This window comes from Lipotes vexillifer, unplaced genomic scaffold (assembly GCF_000442215.2).
Source record: "Lipotes vexillifer unplaced genomic scaffold, Lipotes_vexillifer_v1.1 scaffold811, whole genome shotgun sequence".
NCBI classification, from domain to species: domain Eukaryota; kingdom Metazoa; phylum Chordata; class Mammalia; order Artiodactyla; family Lipotidae; genus Lipotes; species Lipotes vexillifer.
The window spans coordinates 351,282-377,690 of NW_006775554.1; the positions used below are offsets into that span (position 1 = coordinate 351,282).

At 43.5% G+C, this 26,409-nt stretch overlaps 1 protein-coding gene across 2 annotated transcripts in view; it reads left to right on the forward strand.

Annotated features, from left to right (window-relative positions):
* The first annotated feature begins 2,912 nt into the window (after positions 1-2,912).
* Positions 2,913-26,409, forward strand: part of OTOA (otoancorin) — a 61,560-nt gene continuing 38,063 nt past the window's right edge. The window contains exons 1-11 of one of the 2 annotated variants that reach the window (XM_007449975.1): positions 2,913-3,003; positions 3,350-3,378; positions 3,470-3,500; positions 3,616-3,643; positions 5,146-5,233; positions 8,078-8,209; positions 11,155-11,390; positions 14,170-14,273; positions 18,226-18,326; positions 20,185-20,324; positions 22,838-22,961. In XM_007449975.1, the coding sequence (XP_007450037.1) occupies positions 2,913-3,003; positions 3,350-3,378; positions 3,470-3,500; positions 3,616-3,643; positions 5,146-5,233; positions 8,078-8,209; positions 11,155-11,390; positions 14,170-14,273; positions 18,226-18,326; positions 20,185-20,324; positions 22,838-22,961 (1,104 nt within the window). Of the gene's footprint in view, positions 3,004-3,349; positions 3,379-3,469; positions 3,501-3,615; positions 3,644-5,145; positions 5,234-8,077; positions 8,210-11,154; positions 11,391-14,169; positions 14,274-18,225; positions 18,327-20,184; positions 20,325-22,837; positions 22,962-25,029; positions 25,187-26,409 lie in introns of those variants that run through there. The other variant, XM_007449976.1, reaches the window with a different exon arrangement.

The following is a 26,409-nucleotide window of genomic DNA, read 5'->3' on the forward strand; positions in this document are numbered from 1 at the left end:
AAAAAAAAAAAAAAAAAAAAAAAAAAAAGAACAAGAGATACTCCTAGTGCTCTTTTTAAAAATTTTTTTATTGGGTTATAGTTGATTTATAATGTTGTGTTAGTTTCAGGTGTACAGCAAAGTGAATCTGTTATATATATACATATATCTGCTCTTTTTTAGATTCTTTTCCCATGTAGGCCATTACAGAGTATTGAGTAGAATTCCCTGTGCTATACAGTAGACTCTTATTAGTTATCTATTTTATGTATAGTAGTGTGTAAATGTCAGTCCCAGTCTTCCAATTTATCCCTCCCTCACCTTATCCCCTGGTAACCATAAGTTTATGTTCTACAGCTGTAACTCTAGTTCTGTTTTTTTTTTTTTTAATTTATTTATTTTTGGCTGCATTGGGTCTTCGTTGCTGCGCGCAGGCTTTCTCTAGTTGTGGTGAGCAGTGGCTACTCTTTGTTGTGGTGTACGGGCTTCTCATTGCAGTGACTTCTCTTGCTGTGGAGCACGGGCTCTAGGTGCGCGGGATTCAGTAGTTGTGGCACGTGGGCTCAGTAGTTATGACTCATGGGCTCTAGAGGGCAGGCTCAGTAGTTGTGACTCACAGGCTTAGTTGCTCCGCGGCATATGGGATCTTCGTGGACCAGGGCTCGAACCTGTGTCCCCTGCGTTGGCGGGCAGATTCTTAACCACTGTACCACCAGGGAAGTCCCTCTATTTCTGTTTTGTAGATAAGTTCATTTATAACCTTTTTTTTTAGAGTCCACATATGTGATATCATATGATATTTGTCTTTCTCTCTCTGACTTACTTCACTCAGTATGACAATCTCTAGGTCCATCCATGTTGCTCCAAATGGCATTATTTCATTCTTTTTTATGGCTGAGTAATATTCCATTGTATGTATGTACCACATCTTCTTTATCCGTTTCTTTGTTGATGGACATTTAGGTTGCATCCATGTCCTGGCTATTGTGAAGAGTGCTGCTAGGAACATTGGGGTGCGTGTATATTTTCAAATTACGGTTTTCTCTGGATATATGCCCAGGAGTGGGATTGCTGGATCATATAGTAGCTCTATTTTTATTTTTTTAAGGAAGCTTCATACTGTTCTCCAGAGTGGCTGTACCGCTCCTAGTACTCTTATCACTTAAGAATTTACAAGGGTTTAGGAGCCCTGTGTCAGCGATGGGTCAAAAACCAAATATTAGAACAAGAGATCCTCCTAGTGCTCTTATCATTTAGGAAATTACAAGGGACTTAGGGACCCTGTTCCAGGAACTGGGGGCAGAAACCAATATATATTTTCTATTATCTCACAGTTTCCCTTCTCTCAGGGATCTCAGTCTTGTCCTACCTGTTGTCCAATGTCTGAAAACCTTTGTTTCATGTTTTCTAATTGTTTAAGGCAAGAGAGTTTATCTACTGCCAATTACTCCGTCATAGCTGGAAGCAGAAGTCCAACTCATTCCTTATTTATTGATGAATGGTATTCCACTGAATGGATATACTGTATTGGTTCAACTTTTCATCTATCGTTGAGCATTTGAGTTGTTTCCAGTTTTTGGAATGGAACTCTACAAATCTTTGTATGGACGTATGTTATAACTTCTCCTGGGTAAATACCTAGGGGCAGGATTCCTGGATCATAGAGTATTATATACTTAACTTTATAAGACACGGCCAAACGGTTTTCCAGAGTGGCCGTATCAGCAATGTATAAGAGTTCATGCTGCTCCCCATCATCCTCAACACTTGGTGTTGTTAGTCTTTTTAACTTTTAGCCATTCTAGTGTGTATGTAGTGAATTTGTTACCACAGCAAACTGGGGTCCGCTTGCCCGCACGCAGCAAAGCCAATCTATTGACCCTGGGTTTTGGTGAAGGAAAGTGCAGCATTTATTGCAGGGCACCAAGCAAGGAGTCCAGGGAGCTAATGCTCAAAAGGCTCCCCAATCCCTAAAGTCTTTCAGGGAAAGTTTTTTCAAGACAGGGTGAAGGAGGGGGGTTTGGGGTGTGTGATCAGCTTATGGACATTCTTCTGATTGGTTGGTGGTAATTGGGAGTCGACATCATTAACCTTCTGGTTATAACTGGTCTGTGGCCTACGTGCTTGTGGGCAACATAAGTTTACTTCTTCCACCTGGTGGGGGTTTCAGTATCTGCAAAACAGTTCAAAGGACGTGGCTCAGAACATTATCCACAGTCCTGGAGGAGGAGCTAAAGGTCCTTGACTTTAATGGCTAAAGTATTATTATTTTGTCTTGCTTGACTGTTTTCCTTTTTATGCGTTTTCTCACTTCCCTGGTTAAATTTATTCTTTGGAACTTGGGGAAGGCCTAGGAGGATAAAGTCTTTGTAAAGACAAGAGGCAGGCGGAAGGGAGTGTGGGTCTGTTTTGGGAAGGCTCCATACGGTACGGCTCAGTTACAGTACCTCATAAGTGTTCAGTTTGCATGTTCCTGGTAACTAATGATGTTGATAAGCTTTTATGTGCTTATTGGCCATAAATGTCTTTTTTTTTTAAATGAAGTTTAAGTTTATATTTTTTCCCTATTGGCTTGTTTATCTTCTACTTACTGAATTGTTAGAGTTCTTTTCATATTCTAGATATAAGTCCTTTGTCAGATATAACAGAATCCATGCTTTTAACTGCTGCTCTTTGATTGAGGGGAATGAGAGGTAGATGTCAGAATATAAACAGGCCATTGTAGACTGAGGAGAGAGATGATTGTGTCTTATACTAGCATAGGGTTTAGATGGAGCAAAGTGGATGGAATTTAAAATTGAAAAAAAAAGAACACCTCAAGGAATTCTGGGTCTATTTTTTCCCCTTTTGTCTTCTGAATGTTCCTAAATATATTTACAGATACAACCTGAATCAAACCTGAATTTTTCTTTGCTTGAATTAACTACAGGAGAATGTCTCAGGAACCTAGGACATACTCTCTTTTGCTGTTCCTTTTTCTGAGCCATGGAGTGGCAAGTCATGGAGTTCCAGATTCCCAGCAGGGTAAGTCCTGAGGGAGGAATCATCTCTCATGGTTTCCACACATCTTAGGGAATGGAGTGGGGTTAGATCAATTTAGGTACATGATGCCGCAAAGTGTTGAGGGATGTGTGCATGCCTGTGTGTGTGTGTGTACCCACGTAAGTGTAGAATTTTCAGGATCATTCTGAAAGGGTTTTTCAAACCAAGGTTTTTTCACACTGGCACATACGCTCACAAGTATAATTAAAATTCACTAAAAATTTCCTTCATGAGTAACCTTTTCGGGGGCTCTTTTCTTAATACATATTTGTATTTTTGAGGGTCATCCAGTTCAATGCTATTTATACATTCAATGGCTTTGTTGCAGATTTGCCTCCTTTGTTGCAAAAAATGGCGGTGAGTATCCATTTTATTTTAAACAACATCCTCTGTACTGGAGCTGCCAACTTTTGGATGTTATACTCGACATTATCTCTTTGCCTTTTAGGAAGAAATAATAGATGGAAGCTACCTGAATGGTAATGTCTCTGCTGTCCCTGCTTGTTGCTTCTAAGAATTTCAAACAGAATGTGCCTATGATCTCTCTGGAATGATTCCTTTTTAAGTTGTCTTTTCATTTTATTTCCATTGTAGCATTGCTGGATCTCATACAGTTTCAAAGGTAACTCATCCTAAAGGGGAGGGGAAGGGATGGAATAGATTTTTAATAAAAATTCTTAATGGAAGTCTCTTAACTATAAAAAGTAAAATGTACTCATTACAAAAAATATCACCCAAAGCACAAGTGTTTTAGAATAGATACATTTGTTCAACACAATTTTGGCCCCCTCTGCTCTAGCGCAAGAGCTAACATTTACTGACTGCTTACTATGCAGCAGGTATTATTCTAAGTGCTTTTATGCATAGAAACACATGTAATCTTCCCAAGCCTCCCCCTCCTCCCACCCAAGTAGGCCCTATTGTTACCCCATTGGACAGAATAATGAAACTGAGGCCCAGGGAGGTGATTTAAGGTCACAAAACTGGGAAATGGTGGAGCTGGGGTGTGTATCCAGCAGCCTGGCTTCAGGACTCACTGTTACTTTGCTCTCACTGTCACTTTATATTCTGTGTACAGGCTGGTGTTAGATACCAGGGATGTGGAGCAGGGCACTAGATAGTCTTATGGAAAGACAAATATTAACAGATAATTCTAACATAACAAGTACTATGAAGGAGAAGTGGGAGCCTTGGGGCCCCATGACAGGAGCACTTAATTATATTAAAGTAAAAGATCCCCATAAACAGTCTTCTCCCTAAGGTAACTCCAGTTGATAGTTTTGGATATATTCTTTCAGGCTAAAACTTTTTATCTATCTATCTGTCTATCCATCTATCTATGTATCTATAAAAAATGTGACTATAAAAGGCCTTCTAACTGTTTAAGGCAGGAAGATTTATCTACTGCCAATTGTTCCATCACAGCTGAAAGCAAAAGTCCAGCTCATTCCCTTTGTCTGGATGAGTGGCATTCCATTGAATGGGTATACCATCTGTTTAACGTTTCACCTGTTGTTGGATATTTGAGTTGTTTCCAATTTTTGGCTGTTATGAATGAAGTTGTGCATTTTCTATGTGTTGGTCAATGTTTTAAGCACTTTACATGTGTGAACAAATTTCTCACAGTTGTTAGCTGTATTACATAGAAAGGGAAACCGAGGCACAGGAAAATTCAGTAAACTGCCTAAGGCCATACAGTTCAGTGGTAGAGCCAGGATTCAAACCCAGGTTTCGAGCCTACAATCCTAACTATGCTATTTCAGCCTCTCATGGTGTACAAAGCATCTGTTTTTTAAACTTAATATAGTCAGGACACCTTTCCACGTCAATCTGTTTGGATTATTAATCTGAGTGGATTGTTATGGGATTTAGAATACAGCACACAGCTTCAAATTCATCACTGTTTTTGAGAGACTGCTATGCAGGCTGATTCCTAGAATTGGAAACTCCCCCTCACTGTGCCAAGGAAACACATCTCCTACCTCTAAGCACAGAGCTCCTAGCATCCCGGCCCATCTTCATTGTCCTTTCTGAACCTCGGTCCCCTGAGCACTCAGCTAGTAGGGGAACTGCTCATCCTAGGTGAGCCTCTCACCATGACCTTCTGTCTGTCTTCAACCGAAGCTCCCATGTGTGGACGGCAGACCTGTCCCACAGAGTCGTGGCCTATCTGAATTCACGGAACGTTGCCTTCACCATCCCCAGCCTGCAGGTGTGTATCTGAGACCCATCCCTATGTTCCCCTCTCAGTGCTCAGGGGTTGCAAACTCAGGGGCCAGGTAAGTCAGAGAAGTGGGCTAGGTGGAGAGCTAGTTTTTACTTCCACAAAGAAACATGTTCTGTCCAGTGTTTTTTGAAACATGATATAAGCTCCTTTGTCTCTCTTTCATTTTTCCACTTTTGATGGAGACATGGTGTATTAGAGCAGCAGTCCCCAGCCTTTTTGGCACCAGGGACCGGTTTCATGGAAGACAGTTTTTCCATGGATTGGGATCGGGGGGATGGTTTCGGGATGATTCAAGTGCATTACATTTATCGTGCACTTTATTTCTGTTATTATTACATTGTAGTATATAATGAAGTAAGTATAGAACTCACCATAATGCTGACAGGAGGCGGAGCTCAGGCGGTAATGCGAGTGATGGGGAGCGGCTGTAAATACAGATGAAGCTTTGCACGCCTGCCCGCCGCTCACCTCCTGCTGTGTGACTTGGTTCCTGTCGGGCCACAGATCGGTAGTGGTCCAAGGTCACGGACTGGTATTAGAGTATAGGCTGAGCTACTCTAACAGAGAGACCATAGATTTCAGCAGCTCAAACAATTTAGTTTATTTCTATCTCATATAATAGTCCAGGGCTAGGTGGGAGGTCCAGAGAGGAGAGACAGCTCTACTTCAAAAGGCCATTGAGGGGCCTGGGTTTCTTCTGTCTTGTTGCTTTGTCATCATCTAGGGAGTGGTTGCCCACATGATTCAAACGGCACATCCTTTCTCCAACCCAGAGAGGGTGTGGTGGGAAAGAGGAAGTGAAGGCTGAATAGCTTCTCTTTAAGGATGTGACCTGCAAGTTGCACACTTCTCCCTGCTCACGTTTCATTGGCTCACAGTCCACAGTCACATCTTACTGCAGAGGAGCAAGATGAGAGACCATGTACCCAGCTAAAACTTATGGGATTCTGTTCCCAAAATAATTACAAGAGAGTGGACCTTTGGGTATAATTATCAGTCTCTCAATCATGGGTCCAAGAAATATTTTTCTTTCCTTTTAACTCTACTAGAGTTAAAAAGCAGTAGCACAAACATGTAAATGGATGGCAGTGGATATTTGCCTTGGGGAACAATAGGGCATGGTGGGGACTGCGGTGAATTGGCCAGCACATGCCTCATTAGCATAATCGGTAGCCCAGGGCGTTTTGTTTTGCCTTTACCAATACACTGTGGATAGCACAGAAAATTGAGACAACATTCTTTCAGATTTCAAAGACTATTATTTGATTCAGCAAAGAAGTCAAAGAAGTCATGTCATTGACGAATGAAGTTCTGACATACGTCTTTGTTGTTTTGGTTTTTACTTACCTTATAGTGAAGATGAAAGTGTCAACCAACATTCATGTGAGAACAACACTCAGAGCCTGGTTGTTATCCATTTACCAGGACACCCACTAGGTGGAGGTGGCTGGTGGCCTCATGGCATCTGCTTTCTTCGTCATGTTCATCTGTGCAATCTAAAGGGAAGTGATGCCTGCCCCTTTCTCTCTAGCAGTAGGGTTTCTCATAAAATGTGTATATTTTAACCTGATTAGGAGCTATACTACCTCTCTTCCTATTTGTATATTCATTTATTCATTTACTATCTACTTATCCAGCCTCTGTTCTCTGCCAGGCACAGTTCTAGACACTGGAGACTCAGGAGAACAGGCAGTCACATTAGTACCCACGTGGGCCTTTCATTCTAAGGGGAGAGACATTGAGTAAACAATTATTCAACTCATTCAGGGCAGAGAATAATGGCTGGCACTTATTGAGAACACTTTTACATAATCATTTATTCCTCATGACCTAGGATTAATTCTTACTTACATAGGAAGTTTGACTATTGTTCCTACCTTTCAGCTGAGAAAACTGAGACGCAGAGATACTGTTGCCCATTTATCAAATAAAAATACAGGTTTCCCAGTTACATTTGACTTGCAGATGATCAACGAATACATTTTTTAGTGTAAGTATGTCCCATGCAATATTTGGGATATACTTATGCTAAAAAATTATTCGTTTATCTGCAAGACAAATTTAACTGGGCATCTCTTGTATTTCATCCAACCATCCTAGTTAAGGAACTTGCCCGAGGCCGTACAACTAGTAAGTGGCAAGGTGGGGATTTGCACACAGGTTATCTGGTGCTAGAGCTCACCTTTTGTCCATGATGTCACACTATGCTGCCTTTCTAGAGCACCTCTATTTAAGGAAGATTTAGAAAAGAATTCCCCAGATAGCAGAGGAAATCTCTTTCAGGAGAGGCTGCTGGCCTCTGCCCCTCACCCTGGAGGGGGTGCCACGGAGAGTTCATGCTGCCTGAATTTTGCTCCTGTGCTGGGGGCTTGGAGCATGGGAGAGGGTTTGAGCAGTGCCCATCTGGAGGTAGTAAACTTTCCGGGTAGAGGCCAGCTGCCCTGGACTTGAAACCTCAATCACCTGCAGGAACCAGGCAGGCCATGGGGAAATCAGCTACCTAGAGGGTGGTGAGCCAGAAGAGTAATTATGGTGAGCAGCTGTCCCTCTGCCTGTTGATTATTACACAGAAGGGGATGTATGCCCAGCGTTGCCACGTCTTTGTGGTTTCCAAGGAAAGTTGGAAATTTGGATTTTTGTGAGGAATTCCATGAATTTTAAATGTTAGCAGCTCATAAGAAATTTTGGAGCCAATTCAACCAAACGTGTGCAGGCTGCCAGCTTGCCGTCTCTGCAGGGAATTAGGTGGCCTGGCTGGGCTGCTGGCCGTGGTGCTGACCATGTGCTCCTGTTCTGTCCTCACTGACTCTCCTAACGTTCCATATCCAGGCAGCTATGGAAAACCACCTGGAACAATGTTTGTACCAGCCCTGGAAACTGCTGGAGGACCTGAGGGGAACTGATGCTCAGCAATTCCGCACTGCCATGAAATGTCTCTTAGAAGACAAGAAGGACCGCTTGGTGAGGCTCTCTTGGCATCCTGGGAGCAGAGGACATCCAGGGCCAGTTGGTGTTTGTCGAGTTGAATGGAATTGAGCCTCACTCAGGGCCCTTCTTCATCTCTTCCTCCCTCCTTCTCCTTCTGCAAACTCCCTGGGACCTAGGTTTCCTCTCTTACTTTCTCCCAAGTTCAAGTGAAGAGCCTTATGAGTCATATGCTTATGAGTACTAAGAACTGAGGGGTACTGAGGAGTCCCAGTAGTTTGGATTCATAAACGTCCGTGACTGATTACTGTGCACCAGGGGACACTGGATTCAGAGATGAAAGACTGTCTCTGCCCTCAAGGAGCTTATGGTCCAGGGAGACAAAAAACAGGAACAGAACATTTCCACAAAATGAGGTTGGTAATGTAAGAGCAAAGAAAAGGCCTCTGAGACCCAGAGATCCCTTGGTTTCAGAAAGGTGAGGTGTAGAGGTGGTTTTTTTTTCCGAGGCAGTTGAGTGTGGAGCAGTGTTTTCCAAAGGGAATTGAACCATTTAAACATTTTAATAATCATAAACTTATTTTAATGTCTGTTATTAAAATGCACATCAAAACTGTGAGTTTGGTGGAGAGGTAATGTTCCCTTTTGAAATGAAGTTAAGTTTTAAAAAGAGTCAGTTTAAAGTAAAAATATGAACTAAATAATAGGAAAGGCAATGCAAAGATATGGCAAAAATGAGGACGGTGGTCTTTGAAAATGATACTGATCAATGTCTACTGTGTGTCGGGTATTATTCTGAGGGAATGATCAGCACGCTGTTTCTGTAAAGGGCAGGAGAGTAAATATTTTAGGCTTTGCAGGCCATACAATCTCTGTCACGACTACTCATCTCTGCCGTTGTAGCGTCAAAGCAGCCATAGATGGCAGGTCAATGCACGGGTGTGGATGTGTTCCAATTAAACTTTATTTGCAAAAACAGGCAGTGGGTCAGATTTGACCTGTGGGCCATATTTGCCAACACCGTTCTAAGGGTTTAACAAACCTGGACCTATTGAATTGTCTCCAGGACCCTCTGAAATTAGGATAAATAGACTCTTACCATCTCAATATTCAGATGAGGAAACAGGCTTGGAGAGGTTGAGTAAGTAACCTCGGGTTACACAGCTTGAAAGTGGCAAATCTGAGGCGGGAACCTGGGCTCCTGACTCTAGCTGTGAGCCCTCTGGCATCTGGTGAAGCCCGTGGGCTCCATCTCAGAATAACGTGTTAACATGTATAAACTGAAATACAATGGATGACAAAGGAAGCCGATTCTATTGAAATACATTTATCAAAATACATAAGACAAAGTTAAGGATACAGTAATTTATGTGCTTCTTTAACACGTCCAATAACAAGATTTAGTGGTGGGTCTAATAGTTTCAGTAATTTTGAGGAAGTGTTGAGTGGAAGTGAGATTTCAAGACATTTGCAGCAATGGTAGTGAGTTATGAAAGTGTTTGTGATTTCTAGTGATGACACATCAAAGTTTCTCCTGCCACCTTCCTGGCTTGCTGCCTACGTTCATCCCTGAAGGAGATGCCAGGGACCAATTCCATGGCAGTGAAAAGGAGGATGCAATTTCCCCCCAGTGTTCACAGATGCCCTAATACTATACGCAGACCCCTGCCCAATAACCCCTAAGTTACACTCTTAGCCGCTGCACTGTTTGGCCCCAACCGGGAATGACGTAAGTTAGGAAACACATGGGCGTGGTGAGAGGTGTGGGCTTGGACTCAGTACACTTGTTTCAGATCCCAGCTTTGTGCAGGTTTGGCCTGGTTAACTAGTCTCTCTTTTGTTCTCATCACCTGTAATATTGAGTTAATTATAGCATGTAATGTTTGCTGGGAGTTCACTAGGTACCGGGCACTCTCCATTCATTATCTCCTTCAATTCTTATATAGATCTAGGAGGTAGGCACTGATTTTACCTTCATTCAAGAGGAAGAAACTGAGACTTAAAAAAGATAAGTGATTTGCTCAAGGACACACACATGTAAGTGGAGGGCCTGGCATCTGAACCTAGAAATGTCTGACCCGCAGACCTATGGGGCTTAACCAATAGGACTGTTGTGAGAATTACAGGAGGTGATGCATGCTTGCTCCATGCTTGACACAGTGCCTGGAGTGTAGTCTATAGGCAGTAAATTGTGGGTGTTATTTTTGGAGGGTGTGTTGGGTGAAGGACAGAGCTGTGTCCAGTCTGATTGTACCTACACCCTGTCAGTATTCCTGGGGTCTGTGGTTCAAAAGATTCATTCATTCTTTCATTCTAACAGGCTACTTCTCAATGTCTTCTAGGTACCAGGCATCCCACTAGGCACATGGCTTGGGCCCCAGCACTTTCCTGGCTCAACCTCAGCTACACACTGGAATCAGATGCCAGGGCTCCACCAGAGACCAGTTAAACCAGGCTTTATACAGTGGTGTTGGGGATCACCTCCCTAGTGATTCTGATGTGTAGCCAAGATTGAGATCCACTGGCTTGGAGGAAAGATAGGCCCATAAGCATCTCTAATGCATCATGGAGTTTGGTTCAAGATGCTGTTGGGAGCCCAGAGTGGAGGGAGATTTGATTTGACTTAAGTAGGACATCAGAGAAGACTTCACCAATGAAATGACAACTGAACTTGGCCTTAAAGGATCAGCTGGATTTCTCTGGGAGAAGGAGGTGGGGAGGGGATGCCAGTTAGAGCAAGGACCTGAGGTGTGACAATCATGGTGTATCTGGAGAATGACAAGGTGCCTAGTATGGGTGAAGCAGGTGAAGGCCTTGACTTTGTTCTTTAGGTGATGGAAAGGTCTAGAAGATTTGACATAGCAGCATGGTGTTTAATAGTGGTCCTGAATTTCACCACTGCTGCTAAGTGTGGTCTCTCCCAGTGTTTCCAAATCAAGAGGCAGCTCTCAAGACAAGCCTAACTTCTATTATTCCTGTAGGAGCTGGATGACATCACTGTTGACTTGGGAGAGATTCGGAAACAAGCCTTGCAGAGCCCGGGTGTGAACCGCAGCCTGTTTCTCATCACACTGGAGAGGTGTTTCCAGGTGCTGAACCCCCTGGAGTGTGTGGAGATCCTGGGCAGGGTGCTAAGGGGCTCCTCAGGCCACTTTCTCCAGCCGGATATCACGGAGAGGCTCCCCCGGGACCTGCGTGAAGATGCCTTCAAGAACCTGTGAGTGTCCCCCTGCCCCCCAGAGCCTGTCCTGAGAAGTCAAGGAGGTAACGCATGAGGGAGGGGAGAAGGCAGGTGGGGACAGGTTAATATTCGAGGTCAGTTTAGAGATGGTTTGATTAAAACAGAGTCTCCCAAATTTTAGTCATTCTGGTATCATCCTCACAATTTTTCCATACCTATATACCACCTGTATTATTATTAGTTCATGTTTTTTAAAAATAGATTCATTCTATTTACTTAAAAATATCTATTTTAAAAATAAATATGGGACTTCCCTGGTGGCGCAGTGCTTAAGAATCTGCCTGCCAGTGCAGGAGACATGGGTCCGATCCCTGGTCCGGGAAGATCCCACATGCCGCGGAGCAGCTAAGCCTGTATCCCACAACTACTGGGCCTGTGCTCTAGAGCCCACGAGCCACAACTACTGAGCCCACATGCTGCAACTACTGAAGCCCACGTGCCTGTGCTCTGCAACAAGAGAAGCCACTGCAATGAGAATCTTGTGCACCACAGCAACGAGTAGCCTCTGCTCGCCGCAACTAGAGAAAGCCCGCACACGGCAACGAAGACCCAATGCAGCCAAAAACAAACAAATGAATTTATTTTAAAAAAGTAAATATGATACACACTACTGTATATAAAAAAGATAACTAACAAGGACTTACTGTATAGCACAGGGTACTATACTCAATATTTTGTAACAACCTATATAAGGGAAAAGAATCTGAAAAAAATAGGTACATATGTATGTATAACTGAATCACTTTGCTGTACACCTGAAACTAACACAACATTGTAAATCCACTATACTTCATAAAAAATAAGTAAATAAATTTTAAAAAGTAAAGGGCTTCCCTGGTGATGCAGTGGTTGAAAGCCCGCCTGCCGATGCAGGGGATGTGGGTTCGTGCCCCGGTCCGGGAAGATCCCACACACCGCGGAGCGGCTGGGCCCGTGAGCCATGGCCGCTGAGCCTGCGCGTCCGGAGCCTGTGTTCCGCAACGGGAGAGGCCACAACGGTGAGAGGCCCGATGCGCCCCCTGCATCGGCAGGCGGACTCTCAACCACTGCGCCACCAGGGAAGCCCTGAACCTCAGTTTTGACCTTTTCCTACTCTACCCTCCCGTCCCCTTCTCCTTGTGAGGATGATGTCATTAAGCCCCACCCCCCATTTTTCAAATGAGGAAACTGAGGCACAGAGAGATTGTATAACTTGCTCTAGGTCAGACTGCTAGGGAATGATAGAGCCAGCATTTTTACAAATGGGCACGCTTTCCCTTAAATAATGTAAATATCGTTTTTTCAGAATTATATCTATCTCCTGTCCCTTTCACGTACTGTGCTGTTCTGAAAAACAATACAACAACCCAAAAAAGACAGAGAGAGAGAAAGAGAGAGAAAGAAGAGGAAGAATAAGAACCAGGAGAAGAGGAGAAAGAGGAGAAAAAAAACAACCAGGAGAAGGAGCAAGAGAGAAGAAAAGAAAGATACGGCAAGAAGATATTAAGATAGATTTAAGGGAAAGTTTGCCTCTTCACATATGAAATGACTGGGAGAGTGGTGACGATAAACTTTAAGCTTAGAAAAGGGCAGATGGGTCATTTGGTGAATTGATTTTCAGCGGTGGTGGGTGGAGGTGAGGGAAGTCTTCCAGGATGAGTAGACTCAGCTATTTTGCAGGTATGAACTGGAGGGGTGATCAGTGCCAAATGCTGTGAAAGGTCAAGTCATATTTGGACCAAATGGTTCTGCTGGGTATGGTGATAAGGAGCTCATTCAGGACTTGGGCCACAAGGAGTGGTGTGGTGATGAAGAAACCAGATGTCAGTGGCTTAAAAAGTGACCAAGACACTTTACGCCCATCAGGATATCTGTAATCAAAATGTCAGATAATAACAAGTGTTGACAACGACGTGGAGAAATCAGAACCTTCAGACACTGTTGGTGAGAAAGTAAAGTGGTACGGCTACTTTGGAAGATAGTCTGGAGTTCCTCAAAAGGCTAAGCATAGAGTTGCCATCTAACCCAGCAATTCCACTCCTGGGTCTATTCCCAAGAAAAATGAAATGTGTCATACAAACACTTATACGTGAATGTTTACAGCAGCGTTATTTATAATAGACAAAAGGGGGAAACAACCCAAGTGTCCATCAACTGATGAACAGATAAACAAAATGTGGTATATTGGTACAATGGAATAGAATTTGGCCATATAAAATGAATTACTGATGCATGTTCCAACATGCATGAACCTTGAAGTCATCATGCCAAGTGAAAGAGGCCAGATACAAAAGTGTCATATTATATGATAGCATTTATCGGAAACATCCAGAAGACGTAAATCTATAAAGATAGAAAGTAGATTAGTGGTTTCTAGCAGTTGGGATGACTAGAAGTTCTGGGGTGATAGCTAAAAGGTAGGAGGTTTCTTTTTGAGGTACTTAAAGGGTTCTAAAATTGATTGTGGTGATGGTTGTATAAGTCTGTGAATATACTGAAAATCATGGAGTTGTATACTTTGTATGGTATAAGTTATATCTGAATAAAACTGTTACCGAAATAAAAAAGGGACCTGGTGGTGAGGAAATGGAGAACAGTCTTTGGAAAGTATTTAACTGTGATGGGAAGAGGAGAGACAGGAAAATAGCTACATATGTAGCAAGGGAGTGGGAAGGGCTTTTAACCAAAGATAGCTTTGTATACTTTTGTTGTTTGGACCCTGCCTGAAGGCCTTCATATTTGTTCCTTAATTGACACCTATGTTTATGTCTTGTAGGTCTGTGGTGTTCAAAGATGTCTACGACCAAACCTCGGCCCATTCCCAGAGGGCTCTCTACTCCTGGATGACTGGGATTTTGAAGACATCCTCCAATGGCACTGGTGAGCCCAGGCTTTGAGGTGGGAACACTTTTGAGGGGGAGTCCGTCCTTAAAAGTGATGCTTCATCTCTGAAGATAGGGATTTGATTTCATTACCGCTTAAGATTTTTAGCTCCCTCAGCTTCCAAAAAGCGTTTGATGTGGTTTATGGAAAAACCACATACCCCATTTCATCAGTGCATTTTTCACACGCTGAGGTCTCTGAAGTCAGCATCATCTGTATCGTACAATCAACGTCGTGTCCAAGTTTAGTTTCTTAGTGGAACGTAAATAATGATGGCACCTTAGATTCCATGAAAACTTGCTGTACTGCGCAGCATGCGGGATCTTAGTTCCCAGGGATCGAACCCTGTAGTGGAAGCGAGGAGTCTTAACCACTGGACCACCAGGGAAGTCCCTAAATGAAAACTTTTAGAATCAGGTTACAAGTTCAAAATCTGTGTTAAAAATCTATATCAAAGTGGGACAAAATAGTTTTTTTAAAAGAAAATATAGGCAATAAAGCACAGAAATTTAGTGCTAAGCTTCCTGCAACCGAAGCAGCAATAGGTCAGGAGTAATTTATTTGGCAGATGTTTGTTAAAAACCTACTCTTTTCTAGAGTAGTGAAATTCATAGAGACAGAAAGTAGAGTGGTGGTTGCCAGGGGCCAGAGGGAGGAAGGAGTGGGGAATTACTATTTAATGAGTACAGAATTCCAGTTTTGCAAGATGAAAAAGCTCTGGAAATGGATGGTGGTGCTGGTTGCACAGCAAAGTAAATGTACTTAATGCCACCAAACAGTATACTTAAAAGTAGTTAAGGGGCTTCCCTGGTGGCGCAGTGGTTGAGAGTCCACCTGCCGATGCAGGGGACGCGGGTTCGTGCCCTGGTCCGGGAGGATCCCACATGCTGCGGAGAGGCTGGGCCTTGGAGCCATGGCCGCTGAGCCTGCGCGTCCAGAGCCTGTGCTCCGCAACGGGAGAGGCCACAACAGTGAGAGGCCCACATATCTTAAAAAAAAAAAAAAAAAATGTAATTAAGATGGTAAATTTTATGTTACGTGTATTTTACTACAACTGAAAAAAAAGGAGAGAGAATGGCTGTGTAGATTAGTAACGCAAACAATTTCACAGGTAGCTTCAACTTGTTAAATCTTTAATGTTAGTGATGTAAAGACAATAAACTTTTTAAACCCCTAAAAAGAGCCTACTATGTGTCAGCCACTGGAGATACAAAGGAAAAGAAGACCAAGTCTTTGTTCCCATGGAGCTATAATTTTATTGTGGGAGAGTAGGTGGAGAAAACTTGTAAGCAAGTAAATAAAGAGAGATAGAGAGAGAGAGAGGACACAAATACCACTAACTGCTCTGCAGAAAATAAAAGGAATCAATGCCATGGAAAGGGTTACTGCTTTAGCCTAGAACAGGGCTTGGCAAGTGTTTTCTGTAAAGGGCCAGAGTAAATTTATAGGCTTTGTGGCCCTACAGTCTCTGTCTCAATTATCCAACTCTGATGTTGTAGCACAAAAGCAGCTCTAGACAGCAGATAAATAGGCATGGCTGTGCCCCAAGAAAACCTTATTTATGGACACTGACATTTGAATTTCATGTGATTTTCAGGTGTCAGAAAATATTCGTCTTCTTTTGATTTTCCCTCAATCATTGAAAAATGTCAAAACCGGGAACTTCCCTGGTGGCGCAGTGGTTGGGACTCCGCGCTCCCAATGCAGGGGGCCCGGGTTCGATCCCTGATCAGGGAACTGGATCCCACATGCATGCCGCAGCTAGGAGTTTGAATGCTGCAAGTGAGGAGCTGGCAAGCCTCAACTAAGTAGCCCACGAACCGCAACTAAGACCCGGCACAGCCAAATAAATATTTTTTAAAAATGTAAAAACCAAGCTCGAAGGCTGTACAAAATCAGGCGTTGGGCTGGGTTTGGTCCACGGGCTGTAGTTTCTGACTGCTGACTAAGGAGGCAGAGCAGAGCTCTCTGGGCAGGTGATATTTGGATTGAGACAAAAATGAGAAATGGGATCAGACATGCGAGGCTCTGGAGGAAGAGCATTCCAGGCAGGGGAAGCAGCAAATATACAAAGGCCCCGAGGTGGGAATGAGCTGCGTGTGTGTGTGAGACAGAGAAAGCTGGCGGCGGTGAAGTGTAGGGAGTGCCAATCAATCCTTTTCCTGGAATTCAGCTCTGAAATTTGTATATAAGAAGCTTTAAACAATGGAATAATCAATGTCTTCCATGCGCAGCAGAATTCCCACTGCCTGATGCATAGTGGTATCCTCCAAAAAACTGAATCTCACACTAAGTGACCCTGAGAAATTCACTCAACTCACCCTCCAGACTCTAGACTTCCCTTAAGTCCTTGTTGCCAGAATTTAGTTGGAGACAGACTCTCCTAAAATTCCTATATGATATGTTTCATTATTAAACTAAGTGAATTGAAATGAATTAAACTTTTTTTTCATGAAGTTCCTTGAGGTAACTGGAAATACTTTGGGTGTCAAAACTATCCCAGGTTTAGGGATCATTGGTCTGCAGAAATACAGTTCATGCTTAATAATTAATTAGAGGGACTTCCCTGGTGGCACAATGGTTAAGAATCTGCCTGCCAATGCAGGGGACATGGGTTCGAGCCCCGGTCCGGGAAGATCCCACGTGTCGCGGAGCTACTGAGCCCGCGTGCCGCAACTACTGAGCCCACGAGCCACAACTACTGAAGCCCATGCGCCTAGAGCCTGTACTCTGCAACGAGAAGCCACCGCAATGAGAAGCCTGTGCACCGCAACAAAGAGTAGCCCCCGCTCGCCGCAGCTAGAGAAAGCTCGCATGTGGCAACGAAGACCCAACGCAGCCAAAAAAAAAAAAAAAAAAAATTAATTAGAAATGAACAACTCAGCTTGGTTCTTGGTGAATTTAGTGGTTTCCCCACAGAATTCTCTAGCCTTCCAGGGCCACCCTTTCCTCTAATAACCAAGTCAAGTATCCAGAGTCCCCATCTAGAGGATCACAGGTGTTTACCTGTGCTCACCACAACAGCTCTGATTCCTGGGCTGGGGGAGGGCACCCTCTTGTCCCTGTGACTTGGCCCAGGCACCAGCTGACTTCGCTGTCTCCTCTGGGCATCAGCCATTGCCCACGGCTTGCTGCAACAGCTCTTGGTGACTGATTCACTGCACCCTATAACGGCTCCTCTGCTTTTTTCATTTCCCCAAAATGCTACCAACGCAATGGTGTTCTGTGTAAATCTTTTACTGGAGGATTAGGGGCAATGGCAGCCAATTCTAGTTTACTGAAACTTGAAGTTGGATCCTGGCCACGATTGTTCTTAAAGCCCCACTGACATTTACTGATGGGGAATTTCAAATGCCTGAACGGAATTATAGAGTCCTCTGGGAATTGAGAGAAGGGCGAACACTGCTGCTGGCTGAGGAGATGAGAGAAGGCCTTAAGAAAGGAAACACTTGGAAGCTGAAGAGTTCGTGGAAAGGCATTCTAGTTGATGAGAAGGGCCCAAGAGAGTAAAGATTTGGAGACCATTTGGGGTGCATATGAGGAAGGTTTGTCTCATGTACATGGTGATAATCAATAAGGAAGATAAGGATTGTTACTGGTAGTAATAAAAGAGTCAAATATATTTCAAGTTAGTAACTAACTAAAAATAAAACTGTATTTTGTGGTCTTAAGTATTGAAAAAATAATCTGCATTTCTAACAAGTTCCCAGGTGTTACTGAGGCTGCTGGTTCAAGGGCCGATCTATTGAGTAACGAAGTGGTGGACGTCTGTCATCGCCTGTGTGTAGTGTAGCATCTCATAAGTAGGGGGCTCTCAAAAGACGGTTGTTGAATGAATTAATAAATGCAAAGAGGAGGTCCTGACATCAAAGATCTTTTGACTATCATATACCAGTGCACAGTCTTTTATTAATTTTTACTTATTTGTCCACTTATTTATTTTTTGCAGATGACTCTGTTTCATGGGTCAGTGCAGAAAACTTATGGATTTTGGGCAGATATATGGTTCACCTATCCTTTGAAGAAATTATGAATATTAGTCCTATAGAAGTAAGTTGGAAAAGTTCATTTACATGTTCCCATCACTAATACTTCTGGGGTAAGGTGTATTCTAAACCTCTCACGTTTAGCCAGCCTGTCAAGGTGCCCTGGGAAATGAACACCCACCTCAGCTCAACATAACTTGAACATCTAAAGAAAATTCCTGGAATAAGACCTCAAGCAGTCAGTCATTGGATTGTGTTCTAGTGTAGAAAAGCTAAGAAAAGAACAAGGATTGTGGACTATTAAGATAGCTCTGATGTGAAAAAACATGATCTATAAATGTTGGCTACGAACCAAAAATCATTTAAGGGTATTTTTGTTCTCAAGAAAGGCCAAGGACGATAACTGTAGAGTTTCCGGTCCTTGGAAGCACGAACGCAAATGAAAAGCGATGTGGATTAATAGCACTTTATTTATGGTTTTACTTCTTTTGATAGATACTTCAGCATGTGTGATGGTTGGATTTTAACTCTAGAGTTTACAGTGGAGAAATACACATATTCGAGGTTACTTAACTCACCCGTCAGGTGTTCTCCTTCTGATGTTGGCCCGATGACACTAAAATCCCTGGGGTAGCATGATTTTAGAATGCAGCCTCCAAAGAATGCTGCCAACAGGGAGGCATTCGTAAGCAGTTTGGGGCTTGCCACCAGTTTTTATCCTGTGTGCCCTAACTTTCTGCTGGGCCAGTGAGAGAAGTGTTTGCATCAGATGACTGGCTTGTTCAAGGACCGATTGACCCAACAATATCTGGTTGTTGTGAAACCAGAGGCAGAACGAGGTTTCTCTTTTTACCTGGGAGGCTGGAAATATTTCAAATATCTCTCAGTTTTATAATTCCCAGTTATAAAATGGATTAAACTTCCATTTTACTCTCCAAAAGAAGTTGAGTGAATTTCAGGAAGTCGATAGAGGTTAAATTCTTAGGAAACTGGGCCCCTAGCGAGGAATTTCTGAGATTCAGATGCCATTTGCACCATTTCTTCATCTTCTAAAAATGTAGAGAAGGGAGGTGAAGCCACAGAGTGCCAATGCTAAGAGGGAATTTCATATAGACGGAGAGTACAATTCTTAAGGGAGAGACAACTTTTTGAGACCTTTAAGCGCAGAATAACCATGCGTTGAAATATTGGAGACTTCAGTGCAAAAAAGTGAACAAGAATAGAAAGAATCTGAATAGCATATTTAATAAAGTTGAATATATTATATGTATTTACATAATATAGGTGTGTTATATATTATGTAAACATACATTTACATATATATTATATACGTATATTCAACTTTGTATCTTACAAAGAGAACACACACTCTTTTTTATCACCTGAGGGTCATTTATAAACTGACTCATCTATTAAAAAAATTCCGATTCCCCAAAGCAAACAATGTATGGACCATATTCTCTGACCTCAATAAAGCAAATCTAGAAATAAATGTGCTAATATTAGCTTTAAAAAAGTTCAACTGCTCAGATAGTAAAAACAAACAAACAAACAAAAAACTTTCCTAAATAACAGTTGGATTGAAGAGGAAACTAAAGCAGCAGTTACAGACCATTAAGAAATCAATGACACTTATGGTTACCAAAGGGGAGAGGGGGTGGGAGGCATAAATTAGGAGTTTAGGATTAGCAGATACAAGTTACTATATATAAAATAGATAAACCACAAGGTCCTACTGTATAGCACAGGGAACTGTATTCAATGTCTTGTAATAAACTATTATAGGGAAAAAGAGAAATCAATGAAAATGAGACATGGGCACCTCCAAGTGCCAAGAGTAGGGCACAGCACAGACCAGCACGGTGGGGCTGCACAGGGCCACTTCATTCCGCCACACTGATCTTCCTGTCCTTGTCCACCAGATTGGGCTGTTTATCAGCTATGACAACGCCACCAAGCAGCTGGACACGGTTTATGACATCACACCTGAACTGGCCCAGGCATTTCTGGAGAGAATCAGCTCCTCCAACTTTGATGTGAGGAATACCTCTACCATCCACAGGCAAGGGGCGTGGGCGTTGGGCCCTTGGAGCTGTTTCTCAAGATGCCATCTAAGCATCAGCTTCCTCTGAGCAGCAAAAGACCCGGGGAGGAAAGAGAGGTGGCTGGTCCATGTCTTTGGAGAGTTCCATGTCTTTGTGCATGTGAGGGAGGTGTTTCCCCAAAGAGACCCCTTTCAAGAGGTTCTGAAGTGGGGAAGAAAACAAATGCTTTTTAAGCATCTCCTATGTGCCAGACATTTTATGCAACCTTATCAAGCGCTAAGATTCCAGCTCTGGGCACGAAAATGGAACATTTTAAATAGTACTCCATCTATTTCAAGGTAAATGTGTAATTTCCAAGAGGTTGGGTTGAGTATTGGAAATAGCTCATGGGTACCCATATTTGTGAACCCCTTGTTATCCAGACTCTCAGGTGGGGAGCCCTGGGATGCGATCAGCTCTAGAATTTAGCGATTGTAACATGATCCCCCAGAACCATTTCCAGCAGGGGAGGACCAGGAGCTGCACACCTGGTGACCCCAGAAAGCATTTGAATGTTGGGGGGGGTGTGCAGTGGGGAGGGGTGACGGGCACTGTTCACCCATCTTCTCTCCATCTCCCAGGGCCTTACTGTCACAGTGCTTCCTCTGACATTACCACATGACCTTACATTTTTCAAAGCACTTGCAGAGAATGTTCTCATATAAAACTCTTACACTGGGGCTTCCCTGGTGGCACAGTGGTTGAGAGTCTGCCTGCCGATGCAGGGGACGCGGGTTCGTGACTCGGTCCGGGAAGATCCCACATGCCGCGGAGTGGCTGGGCCCGTGAGCCATGGCCGCTGAGCCTGCGCGTCCGGAGCCTGTGCTCCGCAACGGGAGAGGCCACAACAGTGAGAGGCCCGCATACCGCAAAAAAAAAAACCCCAAAACCAAAAAAAAACACCTCTTACACCTCTTGCCCTATCCTTAGTAATTTTCACCATTAGCATGGCTCCCATTGTTTTTTTTTGTATAGTTACGCCAAAAATAGCTTAGCGATTAAGAATATGGGACCTGGAACCAGACTTCCTGGGTTTAATCCTGGCTCTGCCACTTACAAGTTGTGTGATCTTGGCCATATTACTGTGCCTCTCTGTGCCTCCATTTTCCCATCTGTAAAATGGGAGCTACTAAGCTGCCTACCTCATTAAGACACTTGTAAAGATTAAGAACATCTGCACAATATGGGGATATATGTATATGTATAGCTGATTCACTTTGTTATACAGCAGAAACTAACACACCATTGTAAAGCAATTTTACGCCAATAAAGATGTTAAAAAAAATCTGCAAATAGTAAGTGGTCAAGAAATATTAGTTATCCTTAACATGGTTATTAATATTCAGTCTTCACTTCTTCTGAGTTTTCTTTTTTCATCAGACACACTTTCAGATCCTTTCCCTGGCCTGGTTGCTTTCCGGTGGACATGTCTGAGAGTGTCAGTGTCTGATCAAGATCGACCAGGTGGTCCAGCCATACTTAAGTTAAGTAGATTTCATACTAATGCTAAGAGCATCCACTGATGAAGTGCTTAGTATCCACCAGGAAGTATGCTAATTAGTTGGTATGCCTTTTCTCATTTAACTCTCACAGTATTCCTCATTCCTTCATTCATCATATTTAAGGAAACCTCCCCATTAAAAGCTTAGAGAGGCAGGGCTACCCTGTAGTCCAGTAGTACAGAGCACAGCCATGTGCTGCAGGCTTTCAGAGAAGTTAAGCAACTTGCTACAGGTCAGGTGTCTTGTAGAGCTGGGCTTCAAACTCCAGTTGGCCTGAAGCTATGTTCTTGACCACTAGATGCAGTGCTCCCCGTGAGACCAGGATTCAAATCCCATCTCTGCTCCTACGTTGTTCTGCCTCTTGTGTTTTTTTTTAAAGATTAAATTATTTTATTCAATAGATTTTTTTTCATTAAGAAGTTTATTTATTTATTTAAAAAGTTTTTTTTTAACATCTTTATTGGAGTATAATTGCTTTACAGTGGTGTGTTTCTGCTTTATAACAAAGTGCCTCTTGTGTTTTTTCCCTTTTGAAGTCACCATCATCTGGTGATGTTGGTTATAAAGCACCCTGGAAATAAACCTCTGCCTCAGAGAATCCCTCAGGGTGGACAAACCCCTTATCTCTGAGTGGAAAATTGGGGTTTTTCTGTGGCTAATTGAGCACATGCTTTCCTTGTGCCCCTTATTGCCTCAGGAGGAGAGATAGCAGAGTTGGTTGGATCTAGATTTAAGGCCCGGCACCACTACTTGCCTTGGGCAAGTCACTTGATCTCTCTGAGTCTCAGTTGACCCTTCTGTGAAATGGGGCTAATGAGAGCACCTACCCTGCAGGGCTGTGATGAGATAATCCAGGTAAAGGGCTCAGCACAGTACCTGGTACGTGGCAGTTGCTATGATCGTGACCTCTCGGTTCTAACTGGGGTGGGGCTGCGGCTGTGGCCCCCAGCTCTGCGCCCTCCACCAGCATCCCTTGTCTTCTCACACAGGCTGGGGCTGCTGGTTTGTTTCTACGATGACCTGGAGCTGCTGGACGCCGCTGTGGCCCAAGTCCTCCTTCACCAGATGATCAAGTGCAGCCACCTGAGGGGCTTCCAGGCTGGTGTTCAGAAGGTGCAGAAGGGCTACAGGGCCCTGGAGCCTCAGCATCAGTTTCACTAGCCAGAGAAATGGGAAGAACAGTCTTGCCTGGCCTTTGAGAGAAAACATGTAGGGTTTATCAAGATCTAGGTCCAGCCTCACAGGTGGTATCTCAAACACTGGGATGAGCTTAAAATGGGAAGAAACCATAAAAAATGGTAGGAAAAGCTTGAATAGATCAAAATTCAATCAGAGTGGCCACTTCAAACTTAAATGTGCATAAGGTGGCTTGGGGATCTTAAACGCAGATTTAAGGTCTGGGTGGGGCCTGAGCCTCTGCATTTCTAACAAGCTTCCAGGTGATGCTGAAGCTGCTGGGCTGGTGACCGTGAGTGGCATAGTGAGGAGATACGGAGTGGCTGGGCCCGTGAGCCATGGCCGCTGAGCCTGCGCGTCCGGAGCCTGTGCTCCGCAACGGGAGAGGCCACAACAGTGAGAGGCCCGCATACCGCAAAAAAAAAAACCCCAAAACCAAAAAAAAACACCTCTTACACCTTCTTGCCCTATCCTTAGTAATTTTCACCATTAGCATGGCTCCCATTGTTTTTTTTTGTATAGTTACGCCAAAAATAGCTTAGCGATTAAGAATATGGGACCTGGAACCAGACTTCCTGGGTTTAATCCTGGCTCTGCCACTTACAAGTTGTGTGATCTTGGCCATATTACTGTGCCTCTCTGTGCCTCCATTTTCCCATCTGTAAAATGGGAGCTACTAAGCTGCCTACCTCATTAAGACACTTGTAAAGATTAAGAACATCTGCACAATATGGGGATATATGTATATGTATAGCTGATTCACTTTGTTATACAGCAGAAACTAACACACCATTGTAAAGCAATTTTACGCCAATAAAGATGTTAAAAAAAATCTGCAAATAGTAAGTGGTCAAGAAATATTAGTTATCCTTAACATGGTTATTAATATTCAGTCTTCACTTCTTCTGAGTTTTCTTTTTTCATCAGACACACTTTCAGATCCTTTCCCTGGCCTGGTTGCTTTCCGGTGGACATGTCTGAGAGTGTCAGTGTCTGATCAAGATCGACCAGGTGGTCCAGCCATACTTAAGTTAAGTAGATTTCATACTAATGCTAAGAGCATCCACTGATGAAGTGCTTAGTATCCACCAGGAAGTATGCTAATTAGTTGGTATGCCTTTTCTCATTTAACTCTCACAGTATTCCTCATTCCTTCATTCATCATATTTAAGGAAACCTCCCCATTAAAAGCTTAGAGAGGCAGGGCTACCCTGTAGTCCAGTAGTACAGAGCACAGCCATGTGCTGCAGGCTTTCAGAGAAGTTAAGCAACTTGCTACAGGTCAGGTGTCTTGTAGAGCTGGGCTTCAAACTCCAGTTGGCCTGAAGCTATGTTCTTGACCACTAGATGCAGTGCTCCCCGTGAGACCAGGATTCAAATCCCATCTCTGCTCCTACGTTGTTCTGCCTCTTGTGTTTTTTTTTAAAGATTAAATTATTTTATTCAATAGATTTTTTTTCATTAAGAAGTTTATTTATTTATTTAAAAAGTTTTTTTTTAACATCTTTATTGGAGTATAATTGCTTTACAGTGGTGTGTTTCTGCTTTATAACAAAGTGCCTCTTGTGTTTTTTCCCTTTTGAAGTCACCATCATCTGGTGATGTTGGTTATAAAGCACCCTGGAAATAAACCTCTGCCTCAGAGAATCCCTCAGGGTGGACAAACCCCTTATCTCTGAGTGGAAAATTGGGGTTTTTCTGTGGCTAATTGAGCACATGCTTTCCTTGTGCCCCTTATTGCCTCAGGAGGAGAGATAGCAGAGTTGGTTGGATCTAGATTTAAGGCCCGGCACCACTACTTGCCTTGGGCAAGTCACTTGATCTCTCTGAGTCTCAGTTGACCCTTCTGTGAAATGGGGCTAATGAGAGCACCTACCCTGCAGGGCTGTGATGAGATAATCCAGGTAAAGGGCTCAGCACAGTACCTGGTACGTGGCAGTTGCTATGATCGTGACCTCTCGGTTCTAACTGGGGTGGGGCTGCGGCTGTGGCCCCCAGCTCTGCGCCCTCCACCAGCATCCCTTGTCTTCTCACACAGGCTGGGGCTGCTGGTTTGTTTCTACGATGACCTGGAGCTGCTGGACGCCGCTGTGGCCCAAGTCCTCCTTCACCAGATGATCAAGTGCAGCCACCTGAGGGGCTTCCAGGCTGGTGTTCAGAAGGTGCAGAAGGGCTACAGGGCCCTGGAGCCTCAGCATCAGTTTCACTAGCCAGAGAAATGGGAAGAACAGTCTTGCCTGGCCTTTGAGAGAAAACATGTAGGGTTTATCAAGATCTAGGTCCAGCCTCACAGGTGGTATCTCAAACACTGGGATGAGCTTAAAATGGGAAGAAACCATAAAAAATGGTAGGAAAAGCTTGAATAGATCAAAATTCAATCAGAGTGGCCACTTCAAACTTAAATGTGCATAAGGTGGCTTGGGGATCTTAAACGCAGATTTAAGGTCTGGGTGGGGCCTGAGCCTCTGCATTTCTAACAAGCTTCCAGGTGATGCTGAAGCTGCTGGGCTGGTGACCGTGAGTGGCATAGTGAGGAGATACAGCAGTGGTTCTCGAACATGGTTCTATATTAGTGGCACGCCCCTCCCCCAGGCTCTACCCCCCAGAGATTCTTGTGTCATTGGTCTGGGCTATGGCCTCAGATGCAGCCAGGGTGGAGAGCAGTGGAATGGAATGTATTTGCTGAGTTCCTAGACCAAGGTTTTGGACCAATAGGCACATGGGGACTGTCTCATTTCCCTCCTCACTCCATCTCTCTCTCCTTTCTTCCCTTAAAGTCTTAATTCTGCCCGGCTTCTCTCACTTCTTTTTGTCTTTCTCATTGTTTTAATTGAAAAGATGACATGAGAGCAGTATTCAAGAAAGTCTGATAACATCGTCAATAATTCCACAGCAGTTTCTCACACATCACAGAACCCTCGGTCCCATTTGGCATTTTACATAGTAGGCATTGTCTTGGTCAGTGCATATTTTTGTTTTCCAGGAAGAGCATCCTTCCCAAGCAAGCTTGAGCAAAAATAAGAAAATAAATGTATTTTAAGGACACAGAGGTAGCTGTGACCAAGAAGAAAGTCAGATACAATGAGATATGAGAAAACCCTTTGGATCATCTAGGTCAGTACTCAAACCTGAGGACGCATCAGAATCACCTGGAGGGCTTGTTAAAAACAGCTTGAAAACATACCCACATCCAGAGCCTCTGATTCAGGAGGTCTGGGGCGGAGCCTGAGAACCTGCATTTCTAACAACTTCCCAGGTGATACTGATACTACTGGTCAAGGACCACACTTTGAGAACCACTGCTTTAGGCCTTTTGCAGACTGGGAGCTGAGCTTTAGGGAAGGGGAGCTGCTGAATTTGGAGAAAGCCAGGAACTGACAGCTGT